At 43.8% G+C, this 20,380-nt stretch overlaps 1 protein-coding gene across 1 annotated transcript in view; it reads right to left on the bottom strand.

Moving 5' to 3' along the window:
- TOP2B (DNA topoisomerase II beta) overlaps positions 1-20,380 on the bottom strand; it is a 777,593-nt gene that overhangs the window by 475,177 nt on the left and 282,036 nt on the right. Inside the window, 3 exon segments of the mRNA XM_029589448.1 lie at positions 6,572-6,690; positions 6,693-6,708; positions 6,803-6,904. Of these exon segments, the coding sequence (XP_029445308.1) occupies positions 6,572-6,690; positions 6,693-6,708; positions 6,803-6,904 (237 nt within the window).

The following is a 20,380-nucleotide window of genomic DNA, read 5'->3' as shown; positions in this document are numbered from 1 at the left end:
GTTTTTACCGATGAAACAGTTAGGAGTGCTTTATTCACCGATCTCAGATTTCTATGTGGTACGTTTACACGTAATGCTATGTTGAGCCATTTTGCTTTTTCATAGTACATAATGCTTTGTATTGTACTCTTTGGTCTATGGGTAACCAATGTAGTTCAGCTAGTGTTTCAGTAATGTGATCTCTTTTCTTTTTGCCTGTAAGTATTCTTGCAGCAGAGTTTTGCAATATTTGAAGTGGTCTTATGGTTGGTATGGTAAACCCAATAGCAGTGCATTACAGTAGTCAGTGCTAGCAAAACTTAGTGCTTGTAGGACAGTTCTGAAATTTGCTAGTGTTAGTCAAGGTTTTAATTTTCTTAGTATTATTAATTTGGTGTATCCTTCCTTTACTTTAAGTGATATGTGTTGTTTAAAGTTTAGTTCTGTGTCTATTATTTATTTATGTATTTATTATGCCAAGGTTACGTACTTTTTCGGCTATTTCCATTGTTTGATTGTTTTTGAGTAATACTGGAGTTTGCATTAGGTTCCTATTATGAGATATCTTAATAAAAAAACTAAAAGGTTTTTCTCTTACTGGCTGTTGGCATTCAGTGTTTATTAGCGCTCCCAGCAGGACATAGGGAGAAAGAAGAGAAGATAGGTAATGACTAGCAGCAGAGTGAATGTATCTGTAAGCAAGTAAGAGAAGCTTAAACTGTATGTGGCAGCAGATGGGGAACCAATGTAGCTACTTCGGAAGAGGGGCACAGACAAGTTGCTCGTCTGTGCCCTTCTTCACCGCCAACTCCCAAGCTCCATGCTTTCCACCTTGCTGTGCCATATGCATGGAATAGATTTCCTGATTCAATGCATCATGCTCTCTTTCTGGCCATATTCAAGATCAGTCTAAAACAGTGATGGCTAACCTATGACACGCGTGTCAGAGGTGACACGCCGAGCCGTTTTGGCTGACACGCGCAGCGTTTTGAGGACTATCAGGAATTTTTTATTTTTTTTTTCGGCTGCGCCGAGCCTTTTCTTTTTCAGCTGCGCCGAGCCTTTAAATGTGTTTTTTAGTTTCCCCCTACCCTCCACCAATGCCCCCGGGCGCAGGGAGGCTCATGCGTCGCAGCGATGAGGCTCAAGACAACGCGCTGATGCTCCTCCTTCCTGCCTGTGCGGCCCCGGAAGTAAACGTTGCCGGAGCCGCGTGGGCCGGAAGGAGGAAGCGAATCAGCGCGTGCAGAAGAGGAGGAGCCGCCGCGGGTCGCTGCGAATCCCAAGTCGCAGCGGCCCAAGAAGAGGAAGAGGCCCGGTAGCAGGGCTGCCGCGGCCCGAGAAGATCAGGGCCGCTGCAGAGCCCATCCTGCGGCGACCCGCGAAGAGGAGGCCCAGAGGTGAGAGAGAGGCTGAGGGCCCGTAGAGTGCGTGTATGAGGTGAGTTGAGAGAGAGGACCTGAATGTTTGCAGAGACAGCATGTGAGAGCCTGTGTGTGTGTGTGTGTGTGAGAGAGAGAGAGAGAGAGAGCATGTGCCAGTGAGAGCCTGTGTATATGAATGATTGTATGAGAGAGCATGTGCCAGTGAGAGCCTGTGTGTATGAATGATTGTATGAGAGAGAGCATGTGCCAGTGAGAGCCTGTGTATATGAATGATTGTATGAGAGAGAGCATGTGCCAGTGAGAGCCTGTGTATATGAATGATTGTATGAGAGAGAGCATGTGCCAGTGAGAGCCTGTGTATATGAATGATTGTATGAGAGAGAGCATGTGCCAGTGAGAGCCTGTGTATATGAATGATTGTATGAGAGAGCATGTGCCAGTGAGAGCCTGTGTGTATGAATGATTGTATGAGAGAGAGCATGTGTCAGTGAGAACCTGTGTGTATGAATGATTGTATGAGAGAGAGCATGTGCCAGTGAGAGCCTGTGTGTATGAATGATTGTATGAGAGAGAGCATGTGCCAGTGAGAGCCTGTGTGTGTGAGAAAGAGAAATGCATGTGAGAATGAGAACCTGACTGTGTGTTTGAGGGAAGAAGATGGAGAAAAAAGAAACAGAAAAAAAGACAATATAAAAGGAATGGCAAAAAAATAAGAAAGGGAAGGTGAAAAAAAAGCCTGTGACCAACCAATTAGAAAACTAAGATCAGACAGCAAAGGCAAAAAAAAAAAAAATGTACTTTTTAGTGATTGGCACATGTACTCTTTGGGAATGTGCAAGAATAGCACTTTCTCAACGGATCTCACAATGTACGAGATCAGCATGGAGAAAGTGGAAGCCCACGGGGCCTGCACAGAGGAGGCAGCAGAATGGACTTCAGTGTCAGTAGCAGCAATCGGCACCTCCGCAATAGCCACGCGGCATCAGTGACAGTGGCAGCAGAGGAATGAGAGAGGTTCTGAGGTTGCTGACAAAAGAAAGAGAGGGGGGGTCTACCTTTAGTGTGTGAATGTGTATGAATGGGACTCTGCCTGGGGGTGTATGTGTGTGAATGCATGGGTGCCTGCCTGGGGGTCTGTGTGTGTGAGAATGAATGTGTGCATGCCTGGGAGATGGGGAGGGAGTGTTGTGAACATGAATGGGAGCCAATAAAAGAAACCGACTGACAGATGAAGTTTGTAACGCTTGCTTGGACTTGAAGTGTACGAAATACCAACCTTCAATTGAAGATTTAGCCAATGAAATTCAGCAACAAAAAAGTCACTAAGCAGGTAAGGTAAAGAATTATTTGTTTTTGCTTTATTAATAAATACAGTATATATATTAAAATTATAACTTTGTTGATTAGAGCTACAAATATCACAAAATTATGGATTTTTCTAGAAGTGACACACCACCCGAGTTATGCTCGGTTTTTTTATGAATTTTGACACACTGAGCTCAAAAGGTTGGCCATCACTGGTCTAAAATCTCACTTTCTGAGGCTGCTTTTAAATTCTATACACTTCCCTTCAATCCTACAGACTTCCCAGGCTCGTTTGCCATGTATATTTGACTAGCCTGTAAGCTCCAGGAAGCAGGGACTATCTTTTATACAACACTGTGTATGTATAATAGCGCTTTACAAATGATAAATAGTATATTGGTAATATGTTGGCAGATAAGGGCCACTTAGCCCATCCAATCTGCCTGGTTGCCTCTTATACTGTTCTAGCTCTGGTTACCAATGTACTCTGTACTAAGGAGATATCCTAGCTGACAAGCATATAAGCTAGAGAAGTTGCTCTTTATGCACCTTCTGCTGTTAGCTGAGGAGTTTAGTCAAGCTTTCCTGCCACCCATGCTAAGCAACCTGCACCTCTCCCCATTTACACCTGAATGTAAATCAAAACCCTATTGCTGCTCTGTACTGACAAACTTTGCCACTTCTCCTTGAGAGCTTAATGCAACTGAACCAATACTCCATGCAAGTTAGTCTCGTCCCTGTTGGCCATTTACCATTCAAAGTTAAATAGTTTAAATACAGGAATAGAAACACATATACCTAAGGCACCTTTTATCCCCCTTTACTGAAATCTCCTCCCCCTCTTCCCTTAACTACTACACTCCGTATCTGTCCCAAGCATGCCTAAAAACTGTCAGTTTGGTTTCTATCACCTCTGCTGCTCAATTATTACAAGCATCAGCATCCTTACAATAAAGTAGCATTCCCTCCGAGCCTCCTTTCCTCCAACTTCATACAATAAAGTCTTCTCCTAGAGTTTCTTATTCTATGGAAAATACCTCCTTCTTGTACTTTATTGAACTCTACTAGATATTTGAATGTTTCTCTAAGATCCTCCCTTCCTTCAGAAAGTATATCTTGAGATCCTTGAACTTCTCTATAGGGTGTATGCTGCAGGTCATGGACCATTTTGGGAGCCCTCCTCTGAACTGCTTTCATCCTTTCAATGTCCTAGGAAGGTATGGCCTCCAGAACTGAACAGTTCTTAAGGTGGCATCTCACTAATAACTTACAAAAGGGCTAAAATTATCTCATTATTCCTAATGAATACATTTTTCATTATGCCCTAAGAATACAGATAATTTTCCTTGCTAGTTTATTAAACTATCTAGCAACTTCAGGTCATCTGGGTAGTACCATTTTTTTTTATTATTTTGAAACATGCAATAATTATATTTTGTCAATTTTTATTGTTGTACCTCACCCTGGGCTCCTGTAAGAAAGGTGAGTAATAAATAAAATGACTGACAGTTTTCTCTATAAGAGGAGACAGCCAAAAATAAATTTCAAAATTCTTTTTCAATGGTTACTTTTCACATGGCACCTTATTAATGCTCAGAAGCATGACAAGGAGAGGTGGGGGTCAGAATGGGAGAGAAGCAGACTAGAATTTGCAAGTGTTTTCTCAGTTATCTGGCACAGCAACTTAAAATACATTTTATTCCCAAAATAGGAACACTTCCAAAAGTGTTAGTCATCAAGGCTTACCCTTCTATTCACAGCAAATTTTTAAAATCTGTCGTAAGTAGCTTTAAACAATTTTTCAAACCTAGAAAAATTTTGAACTTTACATTTTAGAAAATGATATTGAACCCTCTTTGCCTAAAATATCTGTTGACAGAATATTAGAAGGAATGTGACACAGAAGACGGAGTTGGCTTTGCTACATCAGAGTCTCTTTCCATAAAAATCAATGACGGGGCAGCCTGGTGGCTCACGTGGTAAATACTGGGCACTGCCATGCAGCAGGTCCCTAATTAAATACCCATGTTGGATCTTCCACTCTCTCACAGGCCGATACAGTAAAAAACGCGGGAGAGAGGGCGAGCACCCGCTCTCCCGGCGCGCACAAAGGACACTCTCCTGTGCGCGATACAGTAAGTTAATTTATTTAAATTAGGCCCGGCGGTAAAAAGAGGTGCTAGGGACACTAGCGCGTCCCTAGCGCCTGTTTTTGGACAGGAGCGGCGGCTGTCAGCGGGTTTGACAGCCGACGCTCAATTTTGCCGGCGTCTGTTCTCGAGCCCGCTGACAGCCATGGGTTCGGAAACCGGACGCCAGCAAAATTGAACATTCGGTTTTCGGCCCGACAGCCGCGGGCCGAATTCAAATTTTTTTTACTTTTTTTTCTCTTCGGGACCTCCGACTTAATATCGCTATGATATTAAGTCGGAGGGTGCACAGAAAAGCAGTTTTTACTGCTTTTCTGTGCACTTTCCCGGTGCCGGAAGAAATTAGCGCCGACCTTTGGGTCAGTGCTAATTTCTGAAAGTAAAATGTGTGGCTTGGCTGCACATTTTTCTTTCTGAATCGTGCGTGCATACCTAATAGGGCCATCAACATGCATTTGCATGCTGAGGGCGCGATTAGGTGCCGCGGGTTGGACGCGCGTTTTCCTCCCCTTACTGAATACGGGGTAAGGGAAAACACGCGTCCAACAGCAGGCTAACAGTGCGCTCCGTCGCAGCGCACTGTATCGGCCTGTCAGTTGGCCAGGGCTGAGGATGCCTCCAAAGGGGAGGTAGTCAGGGTCATTGCTTAAGGATGAGAACTAGTGGCCAAATTCAGAGACTAGAATCATCATCACAATGACTGCACTAAACTCAGGTTAGGCAGGAATAAAAAATAGGGGAAAATATCTTAGGTAGTTGCAAACAAAGGCACATGGTACCAGTTCCCAGCTCTGATTCTGACTGAGCTAGGAGCAGAAGGAAACTGTCAAATCAAAAAAAAAATAATCTATTGAAAGTCATCCTAAAATGAGCTGAGATTCTCCTCATCTTCCATCACACAACCATCAATGATTAGAAAACAAATACTTGACAGCAGACGTCTTCAGAGATATGGATACAGAGAAGAGGATGTAACATGAGTTGGAATGGGATCAAGAGGAAGGGTTGGACGCTGGTAGTAATGCAACAAGTCAAAGGTTTTGGCACATTTGCCTGCCAATTGGAGGAGAACGTGTGACAAAAATTAGATTGCCCAGATTGAAAGGTGGTCCATTAAATATGGTAAAGAACTACAGGGACTAGAACACAGATAAACTGTTGCAACGACAACTTGAGAAAAGAAATATATAAGCACAAAATAGCTAATTTTGCCCACAGTTGCTCACAAACAGGTTGATTTTCAAAGTGACTTACATGCATATACTTTTACCCAAACTCACACTAGGCATTCCATAGGGGTCAAAGTTGGGAATGAGGAAAATATTTACGCACAGACTTTTAAATTTCAAACGTATGTGTGTACTATAAATCTACATGCACTGCTGCAAGTGTAACTCTATGCATGCACGCTCACGTGTGTACCCAGCAAACCCACAAACTTTCAAAGCGGACTTATGCACATAAGTCCAGTTTGAAAATTCAATATACAGTCTGCAGATAAAAAGTACCTGCAGATTTTAGACTTATACAGGATGTTTGAAGATTGCCCTCAAAATGTAAACAGAAACTGGGCAAGCTGGTCACTGTTCACTCTCCTATATAGACATTGCTAAATAAACTGGCATTTTATGATAAATATTGTATGGGACTGAAGATAACTCAAACTTCTAGACAGTACCAGAGCTGAATAGTTAGCATCAAATTTGCAATAGATGTCAGTGACATAGGGTACAAACAGGAAGAAAATCTCACCGCTTTGGAAAACTTTTCCGATAGCTGGCATTTGGACCCAAAATTTTTAGGCTGCAGAGTCATGTTTTCTTTTGTCTGAGAATCAAAGGTAGGGTTTTCAATCAGACAGTTGACAAAACCCAGAGATGATTTTTCACCTGCACAGAGCACAAAAAGATATGTAAATATGTAAAAACTGCAACTTTTATTTTTTTTTTATCTTTAATTACTGAACTGTATAAATTAATTTACCTGAAATGGCTTTACTATTACACCAGCTTTGTTCTTCTTCTTCACAACTTCTATCAACTTAGCAACAATCTGATCCACCACATAATCAACGTGCCTTCCACCCTGTAAAAGTAAAAAGGCAAACCTGTCATAATCCATGCACGTTAATTGATCAATCAAACATGATATGCTTCACTATTCAATTTGAATTATGAGTTGTTGGCGGAAAATGCTACATCTTTAAACATACACAGATAAATAGCAGCATAGGTCTAGTAGCACTATAGGAATGATTAGTTACACACACACACACAAACAGTAAACGCTTGTATTAAAATATTCAAGTGATACCATTCTGCATGGGCCTCATATTCAATTCTGCCCAGATATGTAACTTAAGGTATTATTCACTAAGGCTTTTTTCTCATTCTCTGTCTATGGGAAAACAGTTTAGGGGTAGATTTTCAAAGGGTTACGCACGTAACCCCGAAAACCTGCCCCTGCGTACACCGAACCTATTTTGCATAGGCTCGGTGGTGCACGCAAGCCCCGGGACGCATGTATGTCCTGGGGCTTTGAAAAAGGGGCGGGAAGGGGGCAGTGTCGTGGGCGTGGTGCTGATCCGGGGGCAATCCCGAGTTCTCTGGCACAGCAGCTGGCCGGCGCGCTCAAAATATGCCTGCAAGAGGCAGGCGTAACAAATAAAATAAGGTGGGGGGTGGGGGGAGCAAAAGGAAAGTTCCCTCCAAGGCCGCTCCGATTTCGGAGCAGCCTTGGAGGGAACAGGGAAAGCCATCGGGGCTCCCCTAGGGCTCGGCGCATGCAAGGTGCACAAGTGTGCACCCCCTTGTGCGCGCCGACCCCGTATTTTATAACATACGCGTAGCGTAGGATTAAAAATCTGTCCCTTAGTGAATTATGCCCTTAGCCGGATAGGACTTCTCTGGCTAAGTTACAAGGGATATTCAGCAGCACAGCTATGCTGCTGAATATCCCTGTATAAGCAGTACTTAGCCTGTTGACAGGTTTATCTTAGCCAAACAAGTTATTTAGCTAAGGCTGAATATAGCCAGTTAGCCAAACAACTTATTCAACTAAGTAGCACCACCCCGATCCGTCCACTGCCTACCCATATCTATTAGATAGCCGAAAAAGGGAATTATCCGGCTATCTAGCAGCCACTGAAAATAACTGGATGTTCAGTGGCCCACTAGATAGCCAGATAAGTCCTACTTACCCGGTTACTGAGCACTGAACATGCTTTAAATATCAGGCCCTTTTTTTAAATTTTTAATCAATTTTTAGTACACGTTTATTCACACATTTGTATAGAAAACACTAAAACATTACCATAACATACTGGTGAACCATTAAAATGTACACATCCAATGCATCTGAAAAACTCAACTAACGCAATATATTCAGAGACAGTCCTTAGCCTACACGTAGCTCCAATGTCCTTTAATCATAACAACACTCAAGGAGTCCTGTGCTGGGAACCAGTCCCTTAAGATAGCCAAGGAAATAACATAAAAACAGAATCAAGAGGGTTTCACTGCAAGGGCCACTCATTCTTCGACAAAGGCCCCTATTTCACCCAATAATGGCTTCATCAGGAGGAAGAGTATACATTGAAAAGGGGACCCCCTTCAATTTTACAGTATTCCAAAAGCAACGGCTGTGTCACAAAGTAGTGTCTTATGCTAATACATTCAACTGTAAGAATTTGTAAGAACCTTCTTCATGCTTGAACGTACAGAAATGACAAGTGTGTGTCTGTATATATACATAGAAAGAGAAAATGATTTTAAAAATGTAATTTTTTCACATAAGTGCATCTTTTCCTTTTTGAAAATGTTTTCATATATATACTTACACAAATATATAGATAGGATTTTAGCCAGTGCTGTGGAGGAGCCGGCTGTCATGGTACATGTGGGCACCAACGACATAGGAAAATGTGGGAGGGAGGTTCTGGAAGCCAAACTGAGGGGGTCATTTATCAAAATGCGATAAGGCATTTTCGCATGCGTTAAGGGCTTATCGCATGCGAAAAGCCCCGTTAACGCATGCGATAGGCCCTTACCGCATGCGAAAACGTGTTTAACGAATGCGATAGCACCATATCGTAAGGTGCGATGCAAATTCAGAAAATAGGAGGAGTTAGGGGCGGAGAGTGGGCTGGGTTAGCCTGTCTGCGAAGAGGTATTGCACAGCTGTAACGCTGATTTTAACACCTCTTTGAATCGCGTTAGGCTGTGCGATAGCTTCCGTGACCGTGCGGTAAGGTGTCATTGCCTTTTTGAGGGGGGGGGAGGGGAGAGAGAGAGAGAGAGAGACTGGCCATAATGTCCTCCCCATAGGTAGGTATTTGAATCCCTATGGTAGGCCTACCTAGTAACTCGAGGTGGGGTTTAGGTAAGAGTGTAGGGAGTTAGGGGCCACTTTGACATTCTATGTGACACATGCGAACAGAACAGTGGTCTCTTGTGAAGATTTGATGACCTTCGGAGTGAGGAAACTCACTCCAAGATGAGATTTGGGCAATGTTCTCTCCACCTAGCTTGATGTTACCCAGGTAGAGAGTCCATCGAACACTGCACAAATCTCATCTTGGAGTGAGTTTCCTCACTCCGAGGGTCAGCAAATATTCACAAGAGACCACTGTTCTGTTCGCATGTGTCACATAGAATGTCAAAGTGGCCCCACTAGGTAAACCTACCATAGGGATTCAAATACCTACCTATGGGGATGACATTATAGCCAGTCTCTCTCTCTCCCTCTCTCTCTCTAAAATGGTCCACCCAGTGGCCATATGCAGGAAATACCACAGGTCTGACACCTATCTCAAATTCAGATAATGTTATCGCAATGTGCACTAACTTAGCTCTTCACATAGGTTATTAGTGCAAATTGCGATAAACTGAATTTTTGCATAAACCACGCCCCTTTTGCAATCGCATGCGGTACGTACCGCATTTTGATAAATCCAGGCCTTAGGCTCTTAGGTAGAAAGCTGAAATCCAGAACCTCCAGGGTAGCATTCTCTGAAATGTTCCATGTTCCACACGCAGATCCCCAGAGGCAGGCAGAGCTCTGGAGACTGAATGCAACGATGATACAGAGAAGAGGGATTCAGTTTTGTAAAGAACTGGGGAACCTTTTGGGGAAGGGGAGTCTTTTCCAAAGGGATGGGCTCTACCTTAACCAGAGTGGAACCAGGCTGCTGGCACTAACCTTTAAAAAGGAGATAGAGTAGTTTTAAAACTAGAACAAAGGAAGGGAATGGAAAATAAAATGGAGGATGTCATAATGCCTCTATTGCTCCATGGTGAGACCACAACTTGAATACTACGTGCAGTTCTGGTCACCGCTTCTCAAAAAAGGATATAGCTGCACTGGAGAAAGTGCAGAGAAGGGTGACCAAATAAGGGGAATGGAACGGCTGCCCTATGAGAACAGGCTAAATAAGTTTGGGCTGTTCAGTTTGCAGAAGAGACAACTGAGGGGGGATATGATAGAAGTCTACAAAATCATGAAAGGACTTCAACAAGTTAATAGAAGGACCAGGAGGCACTCCATGAAGTTAGCAAGTACTTCATTTAAAACAAATCTAAGAAAATTCTTTTTTACTCAGCGCATAGTTAAGCTCTGGAATTCATTGCCAGAAGATGTGGTTACAGCAGTTAGTGTAACTGGGTTTTAAAAAGGTTTAGATAAGTTCCTAGAGCATAAATCCATAAACTGCTATGACGGTAAATAAAAAGCAAAAATAGCTTGTGATCTATCTAATATTTGGGTACTTGCCAGGTACTTGTAGCCTGGATTGGCCACTGTTGGAAACAGGATGCTGGGCTTGATGGACCCTTGGTCTTACATTCATAAGATATGCCATAAAGGTATGCTGGTTTTGCTCTTATCAAATATTCTTGTTTAGTCCCACAAAGTCGTCTTAAACGCAGGAACTGTCCTACAGGTATACTGTTACGCAAACTTACAGGGTGATAACTCTGTTATTATAAAAGGTTATTCCTATCTGTTTTCTTGGTGTAAATTGTAGTTGATAATTTCTTACCACATTTCATAACTATCATATCCAAAAAAGTAACCCGTTGACGATCAAATTCAAAGGAGAATTTCAAGTGTTGAAATTTTGTGCATTCAGCCATGTCATAAATCTCTCTAGAGTCTAAATTGTACCCTTCCCTTCCTTTTCATATATATACACACACACACATGCACACAGCATTTATTTGTTTGGGAATACACAACCATTTCTGTTGTCAGGAATAAAAAAATGTCTGAGGCACTATGTTGCCCAGGAACTTGAAAATTAGCACCTGGGACTGGCCCGTGCTGTTACTGACTGGGATGGCTCTATGCCCCAAAAGAAGAGGCTGCAGGGAGAGGAAAGAAACAAAAAAAAAAAAATCAAACATTACACAAAAAAACAAAAATTGGCAAATAAAGAAAATAAAAATTCAAAGACAGGATTTTAAAAAACCAGAAAAAAAAAGGCAAAACAAAAAAAAACAAAGATGAAAATATTAATCCAAAAAATAGATACAAAAATTAAGTAAAATAGGAAGTTTAAAAAGGAGACAAAGCAAAACAAACAAAAAAAAAACCAAATGAAAAGAACAAGTAAAAATATTTTTTTACCCTGACGCTTAAAAGTTTTGGGTATCACCCAAGTTTTCTACATATTTTCTACCCCATCCATTTTCATTCATAAACAATGCTTCCTTTTCTTTTCTATATTGGTAGGATGATGAGTATGTGTATGTGAAAGAGTAGCTTTACTACCCCTCCTTAACCTATGCAGGACCAGGCTAGATGCCTGGTCCACTTTAATTCCCATAGAGGGGGAGTGCACAGTTGCTTACCTGTAATAGGTATTCTCCTAAGATAGCAGGATGTTAGTCCTCAAGGATGGGTGACATTAGATGGAGCCCAGCATGGAAAACTTTTGTCAACGTTTCTAGAAACTTTTGACTGGCACACTAAGCATGCCCAGCATACCACTATCCATGTGTCCACATGAGGACCCCCTTCAGTCTTGTAACAAAGAAAACTATGAGCGAAAAAAATAAAACAACAAAACGAAGGAGAGAAAACAATTCCATGGGGTGGCGGGTGGGTTTCCTGAGGACTAACAACTTTGCTTTCTCCTAGGACAAGCAGGAGGTAGCCCTCATAGAAGGGTGAATACCAAGCTCCAGGCTGTTCCCAGCAACAACTCAGACCAACACGTACCGAACAAGGTGCCAACGGGCACAAACACATCTGAGGTACTGTTGGGCGGTGGGGAAACAGGTTGGTTTCATCTTCCAGGCGGTACTGGTAGGAAGAGTTGGGTTTAAGTCTGGAAGAGATTGCTTAGGACAGATTGGCTGAATCTACCGTCTTGCCAACCATCCTTGTCCAAGCAGTAGTGGGTGGTGAACATGTGAAGGGAGCTCCACGTTGCAGCCCTACAGATTTCACCACCGCCGCCATAGCCCTCACAGAGTGAGCTTTAACTCTGCCATCTATATGCAGACCTGATTGAGTATAGCAGAATGAGATGTAGTCTGCCATCTTTTCTGGGCTTGACTACTGGGCTTGACTACTGTAATTCTCTTTATATAGGTCTCCCAGATAACACACTTCACTCACTTCAACTGATCCAAAACGCAGCAGCACGTATCCTAACAAACTCTTCCATAAAAAATCACATCACTCCGATACTTCAATCATTACATTGGTTACCAATTAAATACAGAATACAATTCAAGATCCTGTCCATTATACACTCTCTCATCTACACTCCTAATTCAATTACTTTATGTTCCATTCTCCGGATTTACAAACCCACCAGACATCTAAGATCACTGGACAAAAACCTCTTAGACATCCCATCACCACGACAGGCCCGTCTTGACATCACCAGAAAAAGATCATTCTCTGTCATTGGACCAATCTTATGGAACGCATTACCAGACTCTTTAAGATCCATATCCAACTCCAAACACTTCAAAAAATCCCTAAAAACACATTTATTTCAATCTGCTTTCCATATATCACACACTAAATAACATAACTACTTCTCCATCACACAGGGCACAACATTATTATATATTGATTTATTTTTTATGTAAACTATTCATTGTTTTAGATTTTTATTTTTATTATATATTTTTGTAATTTTGAGCTTTTATAATTTGATAATCTTTATGTTCTTTTAAATTTAAATCTTTATTTACATTTGTTTTTTATTTAGTTATGTAAACCGTTTTGATTAAACACTGTTTGTAAAGACGGTATACAAACACTTTTAAATAAATAAATAAAATAAGGTCTGTTTGCCCACTGAAACCCCCATTCTGTTCTTATAAAAAGATATTAACAGTTGGGTGGACCGTTGTGATGGCACCCCAAACGACGGTATAGAAAAATTGTCAAATAAATAAATAAATGGCCTGATGAGCATTCTAAATAGAAGGCCAGAGCCCTTTTGCAATCCAACTTATGTAGAGCACATTTCTCCTTTGTGGGAATGAGGCCTCGGGAAAAAGGTGGGCTACACATTGGACTGATTGATGTGAAAATCAGTCGCGACCTTGGGAGGAACTTAGGATGCGTACGCAGGACCATACGATCATGAAAGAATTTCGTGAAGCATAGGTACATAACCAAGGCCTGAAACTCGCTTACCCTACGAGCTGAAGTAACCGCCACCAGGAAAAGGACTTTCCAGGTGAGGAATTTCAGCACAGAGGAGTGCACAGGCTCAAAAGGAGGACGCACGAGGCATGCCAAGACAATGTTAAGATCCCAGGAAACAACAGGGGGCTGCAGAAGGAGCTTTAACTGAATCAAGCCCTGCATAAAGCAATCTATCGGATGAACTGAGATAGGTGCGCCAGCTACCCCACTATGGTAAGCACTGACCGCACTCAAATGGACACTGAGGTGGTTTTGAGTCCAGTCTCGGAAAGGTGCCACAGGTAATCCAGAAATCTCAGCACTGAGCAAGTGAACGGATCTAAGTCCTGTTCCCTTCACCAGGCTGCGAACTTCTTCCACTTCAATTGGTAAGACTTCCTGGTGGAAGGTTTTCAGAAGGCCACCAGCACCTGGGACACGTTATATAAAAGGTTCAGGGGCTGAAGGAATAGGCGCTCAACATCCAAGCCGTCAAGGCCAATGCCCAGAGATCGGGATGGCATAGCATGCCCCGGACCCGAGTTATCAGGTCAGGCGCAGTCCCCAGGATGATGGGAGTACTTATCGACAGATCTGGGAGGTGAGGGAACCAGACTTGCCTGGGCCAGTATGGTGCCAGTAGAATCATGGTCCCCTGGTCCTGTAGGAGTTTCAGGAGAGTCCTCATGAGAAGCAGAATAGGAGGATACGCATAGAGGAGACCTGCGCCCCAATGGAGGGCAAAGGCTCGGAGGCTGGGCGTCCGTCCGTCTGAAGAGGGAGCAGAAATTGCTCAACTTCTAATTGTAGGGGGAGGCGAAGAGATCCACATCTGGAGTTCCCCACAAGCGGAAAATCTGGGCTGCTACTGCCGGATTTTAAGGACCACTCGTGTGGATGGAAAGAGCAGCTGAGGTGGTCCGCCAGTACACTGCCCCAGCCAGGTAATTCACTCATAGGGATGTATCCTGTGATGAGCCCAAGCACAGATCTGCACTGCCTCCTGACAGAAAAGGTACGATCCCATGCCTCCCTGCTTGTTCATATACCACATTGCTACCTGATTGTCCGAATCAGGACTGCTTTGTGGGACAGGCAATCTTGAAATGCCTAAAGAGCGTAGCAGATCACCCGAAGCACAAGGAAGTTTATCTGGTACCGAGCTTCCTGGAGCTGTCCAGTGCCCTTGTGTGTGCTGGCCCTCCACATGTGCCCTCCAGCTGTGGGGGAGGCATCAGTGATAAGGACTACTTGAGATAACACAGGTTGGAAAAGAACCCCCTGTTCCAGATTGGAGAAATTCTCCCACCAGGACAGGGAAATCCTCAGGGGCTGCGTGATGGAGACACAAGCTCCGAGGTCCTGGAATGCCCTGCGCCTGCAGAGGCGGGCCAAAGGGGTGACAGAAGCTACCATGTGGCCCAGCAATCGAAGCAGAAGATGAGCAGTTACCTGCTGACTGCCGCCCACCAAGGTCGTCAAGCGAGGACAGGGCGAGAGCCCGATCATGGGGGCAAATAACGCCCTCGCCTGGGTTGTGTCCAGCCTGGCTCCTATGAAGTCTAGCTTGGGGGGGATGGCCAGAGGTTGTACTTCAGGTAGTTGATGACAAACCCCAGAAACTGCAGCACCTGCATGGTAAAGGTTAAAGCGCTCAACGCTCCTTCACAGAAGTTTCTTTTGACCAACCAGTTGTCTAGTTTGGGGAACACATGCACCCCCGAAGTCTGAGGTGTGCTGCAACCATTCCCAAGCACTTGGTGAAGACTCCAGGAGCTGACACCAAGCCAAACAGCAGTACTCTGTACTGGTAGTGAGCTCGCCCCAGAACAAAGCCAAGGTACTTTCTGTGCCTCTGGAGGATGGCAATGTCAGCGTAGGCATCTGAGATCGAGAGAGCAGAGCCAGTCTCCTCACCTAAGGAGTGGTATCAAAATGCCCAGAGAGACCATCTTGAACTTTTCCTTGTGGAGGAATTTGTTCAAGGCCCTGAAATTGAGAATGGGGTAGAAGGCGATATGGGCGATGATCACAGTGCCCTGAAAGACCTTCCTACCTAAGGCATCCAGCTCCCAATGTTCTCGTCCCCAGAGGAATGAGTCCAAGCTTTTGGAATGGCACCATAATCAGAAGTTGCTGGACAATTTGGCATCAGGTGCTTTCACATATATGATGTCACTATTTGAGTAGGTTAAAACCATTATTTGTTTCAGGCCAGTATATTTGTTCGTTGATGTTTGTTTTTATGTTTTTAATCTTTTATGAATGATTGTTTCCCACCTATCATGTTAGAAAGTTGCTGGTAACACTTTTTTAAATAAAATGTTGTCAAGGTTGTTTACGGACATCTTTTGTCTGCAAGCTAGGTAAAATAAAACAAAACAACTTGATACAAAATCAAAAGGATATCAAAGGAAGACATTTTCTTTGAAAGAAAATGGACTAAAGAAGAAAAGACATAAGCAACCGAGCAGCCCTGATGACAGTAACAGAGAAAAATAATAAAACTTAGAAAATGACAGAAAACAGTGAGAAGCCAAAAATAAAACACTAAAGCACATGAAAATGCAGTTAAATTGCTGAATGAAAAAATGCATCCTTTACTGTTCACAGTAAATGACAAACGAACACAATGCGCAAATGTAGGAACACAGGAACTGCCACATATGATCAGTGGGACTTTCAACATTCACCCATGTATTTGACTCCAAGGAAATGCCGCCTTACATAAAACTAAGCACCCTACAACTCCTCTTATTGCTGGAAAGAAAGGTGATTAGTGGAGTGTCTCAGAATGCCCTGGGGCTGGTTCTGTTCAATATCTTTGTTAATGTATTGCAGTGTGCGCTTAAGGAAAAGTTTGCCTTTTTGCAGGTAATGTGAAGATCTGTAATAGAGTGGATGCTCCATATTTATTTCAAAATATTTATATCCCACTTATTCACTGGTCTAGGTGGGTTACAAACTACATTCATAAAAATTGACAAAATAATTAACATAAATAAAGCACAAATAAAACAATCAGCAGTAACAGTTACCAAATACGGTATATAAAACTAAATCATAAAATCAAAAGTAACACAAACAAATGGTTGACCGCATCCAGCCTACTCAGTAATGATAGTGCCAATAAGATTCAGTAACAGACCGAGCAAGATGGAAAAACAGTGGGGCCGAGCGCACTGTATAACCCACAGTCAGACGCGGGATAAATAGGCGCTAATCCACCCCTAAAGCAAATGTTGCTTACTTGTAACAGGTGTTCTCACAGGACAGCAGGATGTCAGTCCTCACATATGGGTGACATCACAGAATGGAGCCCAATCATGGAACACTTTTGTCAAAGTTTCTAGAACTTTGGCTGGCCCCTACTGAGCATGCCCAGCATGGCACTAACCCTGCAGCCAGCAGGGGTCCCCTTCAGTCTTGTTTAAAAGCTACAGGCAGTGCCGAAAAATAAATCGAACCCAGCACCGCAGGGTGGCGGGCGGGTTTCGTGAGGACTAACATCCTGCTGTCCTGTGAGAACACCTGTCACAGGTAAGCAACATTTGCTTTCTCACAGGACAAGCAGGATGGTAGTCCTCACATTTGGGTGAGTACCGAGCTGAGGATTTCCGGACATGCACCAAATGTACCCAAGACGTGCAACAGGCACAACAATTGGGGTAAAATTTGGGGAAGGGCATCCTGAACCCCACCGGGCAGGTGGAAGGGTGTTGGTACGTCACGTCGTAAATAAGTTACGCAAGACAGACTGGCCGAAGATGGCATCTTGTCTTCCGGCTTTGTCTAGGCAACAGTGGGCTGTAAAAGTATGGAGAGAACTCCGGGTGGCAGCCCTGCAAATGTCAGGAAGCGGCACGGATCTTAGGTGTGCTACTGAAGTCGCCATGGCCCTCACAGAGTGTGCTTTAACACAGTCTTGAAGCAGAATGCCTGTTTGCTGATAGCAAAAGGAAATGCAATCCGCTAGCCAGGAGGAGAGAGTCTGCTTACCTACTGGCTGCCCCAATTTGTTAGGATGGAAAGAGATAAATAATTGAGTGCTCTTTCTGTGGGCAGCTGTACGGTCAAGGTAAAACGCTAGAGCCCATTTGCAGTCAAGGGTATGCAGAGCATGGTCTCCTGGATTGGAATGGGGCCTGGGAAAAAAGGTAGGTAGTATAATGGATTGATTGAGATGAAACTCTGATACTACCTTAGGCAAGAACTTAGGGTGAGTGCGAAGAACCGCCCGGTCCTGCAGGACTTTAGTGTAAGGCGGATAGGTAACTAGAGCCTGTAACTCTCTAACTCTGCAAACTGAAGTGATTGCCAAAAGGAAAATCACCTTCCATGTGAGATAGCGAAGATCACAGGATTGGAGAGGCTCAATTGGTGGTTTCATGAGCCGACCCAAAAGCAGGTTAAGGACCCAAGAAGGGGCCGAAGGACGCAGTGGAGGCTTAAGGTGAAGCAAGCCCTTCAAGAAGCGTGTTACAAGGGTCGTACTGAGATAGGGACACCCCCATTACCTTTATGGAAGGCGGCTACGGCACTGACATGCATTCTGATGGATGAAGTTTTAAGAACTGACTATGACAAGTGCCAGAGGTAGTCTAGAAACTTCGGGATAGCACAGGTAAAGGGAACAAGGGCCTGAGAAGAGCACCATGACGTGAACCTGGTCCATTTGTAAGAATACAATTTTCTCGTGGAAGGCTTCCGTGAAGCAATCAAGACACGGGAGACTGGATCAGAAAGGTTAAGCGGCTGAAGGATTAACCTTTCAACATCCATGCCATCAGGGACAGGGCTTGCAGATTGGGGTGGCGGAGGCACCCGTCGTTTTGAGTGATTAGAAGCGGGTCTGTTCCCAGAGAAATGTGCCTGCGAATGGAGAGATCCTGAAGTATTGGAAACCACACCTGGCGGGGCCAGTGGGGTGCTATCAGGATCATGGTTCCCTTGTCCTGACGTAACTTCACGAGAGTTCTCGAGAGAAGTGTAAGTGGAGGGAATGCATGTAGGAGACCGGTTACCCATGAGAGGGAGAACACGTCTCTTGGTGGATAATGTTGACTGTGAGTGAGAGAGCAGAAATTGCCTACTTTGCGATTCTGGGGTGACGCAAAGAGGTCTATTTGAAGTTAACCCCATTTTTGGAAGATGGAGTTCATTACTGAGGGATTTAGAGACCACTCGTGGGGTTCGAAGGTGCGACAACTTGTCTGCCAACACGTTGTCCACTCCCGGCAAGTAGGTGGCCCTGAGGTACATCGAGTGGGAGAGAGCCTCCGCCCAAATCTGTGCAGCTTCCTGGCACAGAAGGTAGGATCCTGTGCCTCTCTGTTTGTTGATGTACCACATGGCCACCTGGTTGTCCGTCTGGATCAGGATAACTTGATTGGACAGGCAATCCCTGAAATACTCAGAGCATATGGAATTGCTCGTAGTTCCAGGAAATTTATCTGGTGTTTGGCTTCCTCTGGAGACCAAGAACCTTGTGTCTGGAGATCAGCCACATGGGTTCCCCACCCGAAGTTGGAAGCATCGGTGGTTAGAGTTATGTGAGGGTTTGGCGCCTGAAAGGGTGAGCCCTGTAGAAGATTGATTTGATTTGTCCACCAGGCGAGAGACAGACTGAGTGAGTTGGTGACATGGACAATGGTCGACAGGGATTGAGTCCATTGCGACCTTAGGGTCCACTGCATGACTCTCATGACCAGGCGAGCCATTGGGGTGACCTGAACTGAGGACGCCATGTGTCCTAGGAGAATGAGAAAACGATGAGCAGTCATCGAGCGTTGAGACTGCAGCTGATGCGCCAGAGACACAAGAGTGAGGGCTCGTTGTAGAGGCAGGAAAGCCTTTGCTTGCAAGGTGTCCAAGGGGTTAATAAACATGTGGATAAAGGTGAACCGGTAGATAGAGTGTATTTGGATTTTCAGAAGGCGTTTGACAAAGTCCCTCATGAGAGGCTTCTACGAAAACTAAAAAGTCATGGGATAGGAGGCGATGTCCATTCGTGAATTACAAACTGGTTAAAAGACAGGAAACAGACCGTAGGATTAAATGGTCAATTTTCTCAGTGGAAAAGGGTAAACAGTGGAGTGCCTCAGGGATCTGTATTTGGACCGGTGCTTTTCAATATATATATATAAATGATTTGGAAAGGAATACGACGAGTGAGGTTATCATATTTGCGGATGATACAAAATTATTCAGAGTAGTTAAATCACAAGCAGACTGTGATACATTACAGGAGGACCTTGCAAGACTGGAAGATTGGGCATCCAAATGGCAGATGAAATTTAATGTGGACAAGTGCAAGGTGTTGCATATAGGGAAAAATAACCCTTGCTGTAGTTACACAATGTTAGGTTCCATATTAGGAGCTACCACCCAGGAGAAAGATCTAGGCATCATAGTGGATAATACTTTAAAATCGTCGGCTCAGTGTGCTGCAGTAGTCAAAAAAGCAAATAGAATGTTAAGAATTATTAGGAAGGGAATGGTTAATAGAACGGAAAATGTCATAATGCCACTGTATCGCTCCATGGTGAGACCGCACCTTGAATACTGTGTACAATTCTGGTCGCTGCATCTCAAAAAAGATATAGTTGTGATGGAGAAGGTACAGAGAAGGGCAACCAAAATGATAAAGGGGATGGAACAGCTCCCCTATGAGGAAAGGCTGAAGAGGTTACGGCTGTTCAGCTTGGCTGAGGGGGGATATGATAGAGGTCTTTAAGATCATTAGAGGTCTTGAACGAGTAGATGTGACTCGGTTATTTACACTTTCAAATAATAGAAGGACTAGGGGGCATTCCATGAAGTTAGCAAGTAGCACATTTAAGACTAATCGGAGAAAATTCTTTTTCACTCAACACACAATAAAGCTCTGGAATTTGTTGCCAGAGGATGTGG

This window comes from Rhinatrema bivittatum, chromosome 2 (genome assembly GCF_901001135.1).
Source record: "Rhinatrema bivittatum chromosome 2, aRhiBiv1.1, whole genome shotgun sequence".
In the NCBI taxonomy this organism is placed as follows: Eukaryota; Metazoa; Chordata; class Amphibia; order Gymnophiona; family Rhinatrematidae; genus Rhinatrema; species Rhinatrema bivittatum.
This window is presented reverse-complemented; position numbering and strand designations above follow the sequence as displayed.